The sequence below is a fragment of the Esox lucius genome, chromosome 23 (genome assembly GCF_011004845.1).
Source record: "Esox lucius isolate fEsoLuc1 chromosome 23, fEsoLuc1.pri, whole genome shotgun sequence".
In the NCBI taxonomy this organism is placed as follows: domain Eukaryota; kingdom Metazoa; phylum Chordata; class Actinopteri; order Esociformes; family Esocidae; genus Esox; species Esox lucius.
In genome coordinates this window covers 15,311,435-15,320,990 of record NC_047591.1, presented here as the reverse complement: position 1 = coordinate 15,320,990, position 9,556 = coordinate 15,311,435, and the positions used below count along the sequence as shown (strand labels likewise).

The window sequence follows — 9,556 nt, the reverse complement described above, 5'->3', positions numbered from 1 at the left end:
ACTAGCATTAACTAATTGAAGCTGAAGCTTAATGAAAAGGTAAATTGAGTATCCAATGCAATAAAAGAAGCATTTAAACAATAAATTTGTTGTAAAGTCTGTACTGTAATATAAAAATATATATATTCTGAAGTAAATTTTTTTACATGAACTGCAATATTTGGTATATTACATTTCAAAGTTGTTTTGACCACAATAGCCTATATCAATAAAGATTTCTAGACTATTGTTTGACTTGGGAAAGGGGGGGGGGGTTGGTTGGGTTTGGATGGGGTTAAGAATAACAGCCTGCTATTGTGTGCTTTGTATGGAAATACCACAATTGAATAAAGTTGTTTTAATGACCTCTCCAACACAGGAATGGATTTATTATGTTTTCCTTGAAAATGTACCATCGAGGTGTGTACTTACAAACTGATTTTGAAATAAACTGATTTAGTACAACAGCTTAGGCAGTAAAATTTCAAAATGCTTCTAGCCCAGCTAACAAACAGGCATACCAGGTATCTCTGAACAGCAATACAAAAAGGATTCGTCACTGAAAACTTTGTACATTCATGGAAATTAAAAACCAATACAAATGATATCCAATTACTTTCCAATTGAATAGCCTAGTCTAGTGTAAACAAACATGTAAGTGTTCTTCACATACGCTCAACCAACTTCTCAAACATCTTGAGGAACCGCTCTGTTCTTTCCAAAGATCCAGGGACCCTCTGTCCTCCCGTTTTACTGCTCTGGCCTTCCGCGCCGTTTTCAGCCGCGGCCCTACCCTCCGCCAGTAGAGCTCTGTCTCTGTCTACAGCCAGCCTGTCTCGGGCCACCTGCGCCTTCTCCTTCTCTATCAGCCCCCGCTCTCTCTCCACCGCTGCTTTCTCTCGCTCCAACTGGGCACGTTCCCGGTCGAGGTTGGCCAGCTCTCTCTCTAGGCCCGCTTGCTCTCTCTCCAGCGCCATGCGCTCTCGCCCCATCACCTCTCGCTCGCCCTCCAACGCGGCCCGCTCTGTCTCCAGCGCTGCCCGCTCATTGTCCATCTCGTCCACGTCGCAATGCATCCCCATAATCCCCATCCCCCCAATCATGGATCTTTTCCTGGGCCGAGCGTCGGGGAGGAAGTCACTTTCACTGGTGCCCGGAGGGAGGGGCCCTATGATGGGGGCAGAGCCAGCAAGACGTCCCTCCATGGCATCACTCATCAGATCATACCAACGCCAACTGTGAGGGAACACCTGCACCCCTGGTGGAGGGTACTTCAGCTCCTGTCCCCAAAAGTAAAAACAAACAATATTAGCAGGCAGTCAGAGGTTTTGATTGTTAGTCAAATGGGTGTTCACATGTTCGGCGTAGACACCGAAATAATTTTGACCTCCCAAAGATTCTCTGGGGCAGAGTAATTTTTAACTGTGAAGATTCCTGACAGAATCAGGTTTCTCCCATGAGGCGTACAACAGGCTACCTTATATCTCTTTTTCAGATTTTCCCATTTTTTCATTGCCTGACTGGCAGTCATCTTCCCCTGCAAGCCCATATGTTTGAGGATAGCCCTGCAACCAAAGGAACAGGGATAATTCAGATGTATTTTTTTTTTTTTTTTTTACATATATTTAACACACTTAATTGTTAAATATATATTTAAACAAAATTACAACGTATTCAACAAACGTGTATATATTGAAGTCTGAACTCACCTCCAGGCCAGTCGAGACGCATTTCTCCTCCCGGTAAACATATAGCGATTTGATACACGCAATTTCACAAAGTCCATTGTTTCATATTCAGACACTAAAATGGAGAGACATGGCTGTGTAAATTAGTTGTGAATCTTATTTCGTTTCAGTGTCATTATGCATGCACATTAACTGATAACCTATTAAGACAAATGTGAATAGCTGATGCCTACGCACGCATCTGCTTGAACAAGTATTCGAGACAAGGCGCCATGATGTCCCCTTTGTAGGTGGGTAGGTAGCTTGCTTACTAGCTAGCTTACTAGCTAGCTAATTAGCTCTGAGTTACTTCATCCAGTTGCAGTCCGAAATATACGTAAAAAATATAGTTTCAATACTTACATTTGTATGTGTATTCTGAATTCACTTTCTTTTTACTTTTCTTTTTTGCATTATTAGAGTATAGCGGTAGCGTGTGTTCGATGTTTTCCATGGTAGCATCCATGTTAGCCAGCACTGCGAAGGGATCTCAACGGAGTGCACTTCTTCTCTTCCGCCCTTCGTCTCTTCTTCTCGTTGTTGGTTTCCGGCAGTAGGCTCTCTAGAAGCTTCAAGAAGTTTTACTGCCACCCATAGTTCAGACTGTTTACACGCATGATCGCAATAATACGCCATTTCTCGCCTTAAAACATCTGTATATTTCTCGCCTGAAATCAATAGCATATCTTTCATAGAGTATTTTCTAAACTCTTTGCTAAAGCTGTCTGATGTGCAGGGTGACCCATTGATTTTATACATATCCCGAATGTCGTTATTCACATATGCATTCACATAATATACACAAAGTCTTATTTATTATATTCTTTGAATTAGAATATAATAAATAATAGTATACATTTCATCTTGTACTTATTATTAGGCTGATCGACCATAAATCCTATAGCAGAAGCAAAGTAACCAAACCGAGTTCTGGATTTCCATAGTTTCAGTTTCACAATGTTAAAAATATTATAGCTGGTTATGAGGCTCTGCAGGTTTTTACATGGAAAACGAAAGTTAACAACATATCACACAATGGCTTCCAGTGGTGTAAATGGTAAGATGCATTACATTTGTAAATTATTTGATCACATACGTATTTTAAATCATTACTTCATCAAGTGGTTGCTTTTGTTATTTTTTGTCTCGGACAAATAGCCTACCATATTATAGAGTGATCGTTTAAGAAGTACAAAGTAAAAGTGGTCTGCATTCACTACTTTATGGAAGTTTGTAAGACCTAGGTAAAGCTAACTATACAGTGGGTAAAACAATACAAATCAATTTAGGTCACTTAACTACTTTTACCTAAAAACTAGTGAATACAAAAAAGTGCTTTTACTTTGTAGCCAGGAGTAGCTACTGCCATATCAGGGTCTATTGAGATCTAAAATATAAAATATTACTAAATACTATAATGTAACAACACTTTAAAGCGTATTTAGTTTGAACTAAGATGTCAGGCCTTTGTAGTAACTTTCATCGTGTGTTCATTAATGTTTTTTCTTTCATTTCCTTCTTTGACAAGTACATAGCCTGTATTCTGGAATTAGGGGTAGGTCTATTGGAAGATACACGAAGCGAACACATTCCTGTAGAGTTAACTGAAGTAAAAATTTTGACAAACGCCACCTTGTCCTGAATAGATTTACGCCGTTATGAAAAGCTAGCAAAAATTCTATGTAAATCTCATTTAAAAGGGATTCATTTGCAACAACCTCTTTATAGATTGTTTTAGAAACGTAATAAAACAATTCTGAAAATGTTAACTTTAATTTTCTTTTTTTCTTATTTTTTTGTTTTATACAATTTTTCCAGTTTGCAATCTAGAGGTTTACATTTTACAGAAAAAAATGCATGTTGGAAAATGATGCTTAATAAAAAATACTATTGTTTTCAGGTTCACATGATCTATTATTAGGACTAAAATAAAGATCAGATCAAAATCAAGGTTAATTCATAGAAGTATATCTATGTCTATTCAGTCATATTCTGTTTTCTCTGTCCAAACCCCTTTTAAGAACTTAGCGACCAGGAAGACTTCAGCAACTCTGAAAGTTCTACAGAAGAACAATCCGACAGCGATACAGAGCCACAAGAGGCACATGAGTCACCTGGCGACTTAGCCCAGATTCAACAGGTTTGAACTTGGCTGATACATTAACAAACGTCCTATCTTCTTTTTTAATAAATTCTATTGAATCGATTCATTTCCAATTAATGTTTATGTAAAATTGTCTCTCCAAATTAACTGTTTGCCTTCACAAACAGCACAGCACATCATTTCCTGAAATGCTTCATGGGGCAATGAGAAGCCTTTTCTGACCTCCAAATAAAAGAAAAAGAACTACAATATAATTTCATTGTTCCCCATATCTGAGCTCCATATTTTAAATAATCAAATTCAGTCTGATATGAGAACGGTAGACCCTATCCATGAAAGACTGGGTGTCTGATGAAAGCTCAAAATCTTGACTTACTGTCAAAGATGGGTCATTCAACAAGCCTACAACCCAAAGTAAATTTACCAAAGATTGTCTCAGGAGATGAAGATTTGTGTTTTGGATTGACCAAGTCAAAGTCCTGACCTCAATCCAATCGAGAGGCTTTAGCAGGACCTGAAGCAGGCAGTACATGCCAGACACCCCTCAAACCTTCTTCAATTGGTTTAGTTCTGCAAGGAGGAGTGGGCAAAAATGCCTTAAAAAAATTTTAAGAGACTGATTGGTGGCTATAAGAGACATTTACTCAAAGTTATCGCTGCTAATGGAGGTCCTGTAAGCTGTTGAATGAAGGGGTTCACATATTTGAAAGTTCTTGTTAAATAAACCATGAAAATATACCATATGTTTTTGTTTATGTCCTTTATTTGGAAAGTCTTTATTCCCGAATTTGGGTTTTGATAAGTATTTTATGAGGTTATTCTAATATTTTATAGAGGAATAATGTCCCCTGTAGGGTTTCATACTTTCAAGCAGCACTGTATACATATTGATTATGCTGATAGTCATATCAGTTTGGATCTAATTTGATTGATTATATTATTTGATCAGGTTCCTGGAACGCCTTGCAGGCACTACAACAATGGTCACTGCCGGGATGGGAAAGGTTGCCACTACCTCCACGTCTGCAAGTATGCCCTTAAAGGGGGATGTCGCCATGGCGCAGAGTGTCCCCTGAAGCACCCCCGCTCCTCCCCTGACAGTGATGGGAGTTCTGGGAGCAGAGAAAGGAGAAGGTCCTCAGGGAGAGAAGGAGGTGAGGCAAAGGAAAGGAGATCTTCATCTAGAGGTGTGGCATGTTCTGGGCTTGGGTTCAGGTAGGGGAGTCAACAAGGTTATTTATAGATGTTATTGACCAAGAATGAAAATGGGTATTGGGGTTGTTGACCAATTAGGGATGAGGTGCAGTCCATAAATACACAGTTGACGGTTTATGGATGTAAATAACTTTAAATTAAAGCTAAAAGTCTGCAATTTAACCTCTGAAAAAACAAATTGATAATTTGTAAGGAAAAATACCTCATTTGCATAAATGTGTACTTTATGGAAGCACTGTTTGCTTGGATGACAGGAGTAAGTATTTTTGGATAAGTCTCTTGTCAATTTAGCACACCTGGATTTTGCAGAAAACCTCAAGCTCAGTCAAATTGTGAGGGGACCTCCTGTACACAGCCAGTTCCCTTTAGGTCAGCAAACAGATTTCCTAAAGGACTGAGATGTAAAATCTGACTGGGCAATTCCAGGACAATGGTCTTCCTTTTTACAAGCAAATTGTTCTTCTGAAATTGTTGTTCTGGGTTCTGGAGTGCAGCAGTGTTCTGTTATATTTGGAGATATTCATTGTCTCCTCAATCCTGACCAGACCCCCTGTCTCTACTGAACAAAAACAGCCCTATAAAATGATGCTGTTACCAGCATGCTTGATATTAGGTACTGAATACTCTGGCCAATGAGCCATGTGAGCTTGACATGAAACATTTTACATGAACCAAAGCTGCATTTTCTGTGTACACTTTTGATATGCACTGTACATACATTACAGTCCAAACAGTCATGGCCAAAAGTGTTGGCACCCCTGAAATATTTCCAGAAAATCAATTATTTCTCACAGAAAAGTATTGCATTAACACATGTTTTGCTATACACATGTTTATTCCCTTTGTGTGTATTGGAACAAAACAAAAAAAAGAAGGAAAAAAGCAAATTGGACATAATTGCACACAAAACCCCAAAAATGGGCTGGACAAAATTCTTGGCACCCATAACTTAATATTTGGTTGCACACCCTTTGAAAAAAACAAACAACTGAAATCAAACGCTTCCTATAACCATTAGTAAGCTTCTTACACCTCTCACCCAGAATTTTGGACAACTCTTCCTTTACAAACTGCTCCAGGTCTCTCATATTGGAAGGGCGCCTTTTCCCAACAGAATTTTTAAGATCTCTCAACAGGTGTTCAATGGGATTTAGATCAGGACTCATTGCTGGCCACTTCACAACTCTCCAGCGCTTTTTGTTCTGTTCCAATACACACAAAGGGAATAAACATGTGTATAGCAAAACATGTGTTAATGCAATACTTTTCTGTGAGAAAAACTAGATTTTCTGGACAAATTTCAGGGGTGCCAACACTTTTGGCCATGACTGTAAGTATTTGGACAATGACACAAGTTTTATTGATTTAGCTTTGTACTCCAGCAAAATGGATTTTAAATATTGTACATTACAAGCACTTATTAAAGGTGAAAAGAAGGTCTGACATGATCTCTTAATTTTTTCCTAAATATAAAGAAAATTTGCATTTTCAATAGGGTTGTATAGACTTAGATATTCACTGTATGTATGCAATTAATTTCTGTTCAAGTATAAACTACTAATATCCATTTTGTGCCCCCCTTTCAGGGACTCCGCTTGATATTAGTGGTCCCTACAAATGGCAATTAAATGATGGACATGATTGGATGGACATTGCCAATGATCACATTTTGGAAGCTCAATATTCCCAACCCCACGCCAGGGCTATAAAACTCTACAACACCCCCTATGGGTAAGGAACAGAAGTACACCTAAGGTTATAGTTTGCTCTAGCTTGGTTCACAGATCAAATGTATTGAGAATTGATCTCTTGCTCTCTCTATTTTCTCTCTGTAGGGAAGTCTGTATTGACTTCAATTCGATGAGAGTACGTGGTAAAAGGAATCTGAGAGTGAGGCGTTTGGACGGTCAACAGACAGATTGGATCTGGTACTACCATGCTAGCAGAGGATGGACCAAGTACGGAGAAAAGGTACTATATAACTGGCAACAACTCCACGTGAGAAGCTCAACCCGTATGTGAGATTATTCTAGTCTGTTTCTGTGTGGTACTGAAACAGAAACAAGGTGTCCGAAGGTCGAGTGGTCCAAGCCGGTGTTCAAATTCGACGTCCCAACCCATGGGTGTCGCAAGAGATTTACAACTGGGTCACCGACAGGCCCGGCTACACAGAGCGGCGTAGCCTGGCATCGCCCATGTAGACAGAATTTGAGCTATTCCAGTTATATTTTCTCATGAACCTTTCCCTAGTGGCCACCATTTATAGACATGCCACTTCAGTTCAAATATGTTAGATTTTCCACTCTGATAAAGATGAAGGCAAAGCACTGAAATACAGGCATATTGAGCACCTGACATGAAAAAGTGGGTCATCAGAAAAAGGTTTGACAACCATTGGTCCAAGCCGCTGCCTCCAGGACACAGGTACAGCTTTCAGAATTGTTTCCCCCTGTCTAATAAAGTAGTGTTTTTTTTCAACACCTTTTCAAAATGACAAACCATTGGGATGCAAATGAAACAAAAAGGGAATACTCAGAATACAGTATTCCTATTATTATTATTAGTACCAGCAGCAGCAATAATAGTAAATATAATGTAAATATTTTAATTCATATTTCATTAATATATCATATAAAATATGATACTGTATAATGAAACGTGTACGCTGACTTCATGATATATGAAATTTAGTGTAAAAATAGATCACATATTTTCTGGTGTATGTGTTTTTCTTCAAGGATTCCAAGGGAAACCCAGGTCCCATCCAGAGTTCAGAGATTGAGACAAAATTCCAAAGCAACCCCAATGGTTCACTCACGTTCAACATCGGCTTGAATACCTTTGAGATCATATTCAGACGTGAGTCCAACTGAGTTAACCCTTAAGACCAAAGCAGATGTCCACAGTGCATTTCGCAATAATAGTTTCTGTGTAAAAAAAAAAAAAATTTCTGTCAGAAATGAGACAGGTGAGCAGGAAGAGGAAGAGGAGAGTTGTCCGTCGTCCAAGGTACCAACCACCCCAAAACGCTAATCTGTAAGTAACACCATCCTGGATTACTCCTTTAAAAGAAGGTGGTTGTGCCATAAATAAGCCATCGCTATATAAATGTGCTGATCTAAAGGTATCATCGATCATTTTGATGTATTGAAATGTTCTCTGTTAACAGAACGGATCGAGCCACGTCAGCTTTCCAGAGAATGAGTATGTCCTCAGCGCACCGTAGTGGATCTCCTGAGTGGCAATATGCTGGGAATAGTGGGAGATGGCACACCTTCAAGCATGGTTCAAGCTCAGTGTCCAGTGCTGACATCGAGGTCCAGTACCAACAGAACCGCAGTGGAACCCTATTCTTTACTGTCAAAGGACAGGCATACCAACTGGACTTCTCAGGTAGAATCCCTGAAAGGTATAGCCTTGCAGACAATGTATGTTGAGTGTACGTTTAAAGTATTCTGTTTGTCTCTGTCTTTTGCAGCCATGAGACAAACCAACCTTACAACACGGATGAAGCGTAAAATCAGGCGTTCCTAGACACAGAGGAAACAGCTCAGCACTCCAACATTAGTACTGTTTTTATTACTATGACATATCATTTAGAGATTTCAGTGGAATTTGAAATTGCTGGTTTACTATTTTCAACTTGAAAGAACCTGCCGTGAGCTTACCTACAGTGGGAATACTTAACTGTAGCTGAATAGGCCAAAATGAATGTACTTGCAAGGAAAATGAATTATACTGAAGGCACAATGTACGTATGAAGATGCAAACGAGAAGAAACAGCCATGTGTACACAAGTACATGTTGACTTTTATTACATGTTTGAATGCTGGAGCAGACCAACATACTCAGTTAGTTAGGAAATCTAGTTTGTGTGCATGATGTTAAAATGTATGTGGTGTAACAGGGTGAGACACAAGGAATGGACACAGTGTCAGTGTTCTGGGCCCTGCAGGGAATTTATTAACAAAAAGTGGAAGAAATCAAAAACAGAAAGGAACCAAAAACCCTGGGTGCAGGAATCAGCATCCAGCTCTTCACTGCTGCCGAAGCTGGTTTCTTGGGGGCCCTTTTAGCTCCCCCTAATGAGGCCTGATTGGGGCAGTGTGTCTTTTCAAGGGGTGGAAGCTGAGCTGGATTCACTTACAGCAATATGTGCCAATATATTGTAATGAGTATTTTAGTTTGAATGATTGGCCGTTAATGCTGAGAGTCGGCGGACTGACCGTTGTGCTACAGTACATACCTCAATCATGTAAGACACCCATTGATGTCTATTTGTTCAATAGCCAAATTTACTGAATAAAAACATGAACTCAACATTTTAAGTCTTGGTCCTGTGTATAATGAGCTGAAATAAAATGTCCAAGACATTTTCTAAGTGCACAAAAAGCTTATTTCTCGATTTTGTGCACCTGTTGACATACCTGGTAGTGAGCATTTGACCTTAGCCAAGACAATCCATCCGTCTGACAAGAGTGGCATATCAAGAAGCTGATTAAAAATCATGATCATTTCACAGATGAACCTT

The 9,556-nt window shown here is 39.3% G+C and overlaps 2 protein-coding genes across 3 annotated transcripts; one reads left to right on the top strand and one right to left on the bottom strand.

Moving 5' to 3' along the window:
- Positions 1–132: 132 nt before the first annotated feature.
- si:dkeyp-38g8.5 (uncharacterized protein LOC568385 homolog) lies at positions 133–2,258 on the bottom strand. The gene is made up of 4 exons (XM_010887386.5): positions 2,070–2,258; positions 1,689–1,782; positions 1,457–1,544; positions 133–1,259 (listed from the first exon to the last, which is right to left on the bottom strand). The coding sequence occupies exons 1-4, from the start codon at positions 2,170–2,172 to the stop codon at positions 645–647; spliced, it is 900 nt and encodes a 299-aa protein (XP_010885688.1). The 5' UTR covers positions 2,173–2,258; the 3' UTR covers positions 133–644.
- A 384-nt stretch (positions 2,259–2,642) lies between these two features.
- Positions 2,643–9,345, top strand: si:ch211-244b2.4 (uncharacterized protein LOC541512 homolog). 2 transcript variants are annotated; one of them, XM_010887390.5, is made up of 9 exons: positions 2,643–2,763; positions 3,728–3,846; positions 4,760–4,997; positions 6,612–6,756; positions 6,861–6,996; positions 7,764–7,884; positions 7,983–8,061; positions 8,195–8,418; positions 8,504–9,345. In XM_010887390.5, exons 1-9 carry the CDS (start codon positions 2,688–2,690, stop codon positions 8,557–8,559), a joined length of 1,194 nt encoding a protein of 397 aa, XP_010885692.2. In that variant the 5' UTR covers positions 2,643–2,687; the 3' UTR covers positions 8,560–9,345. The 2 variants fall into 2 exon arrangements, with proteins under 2 accessions (XP_010885692.2, XP_010885693.1); XM_010887391.5 differs by having other exon boundaries at positions 2,644–2,763; positions 4,760–4,964.
- Positions 9,346–9,556: the final 211 nt, after the last annotated feature.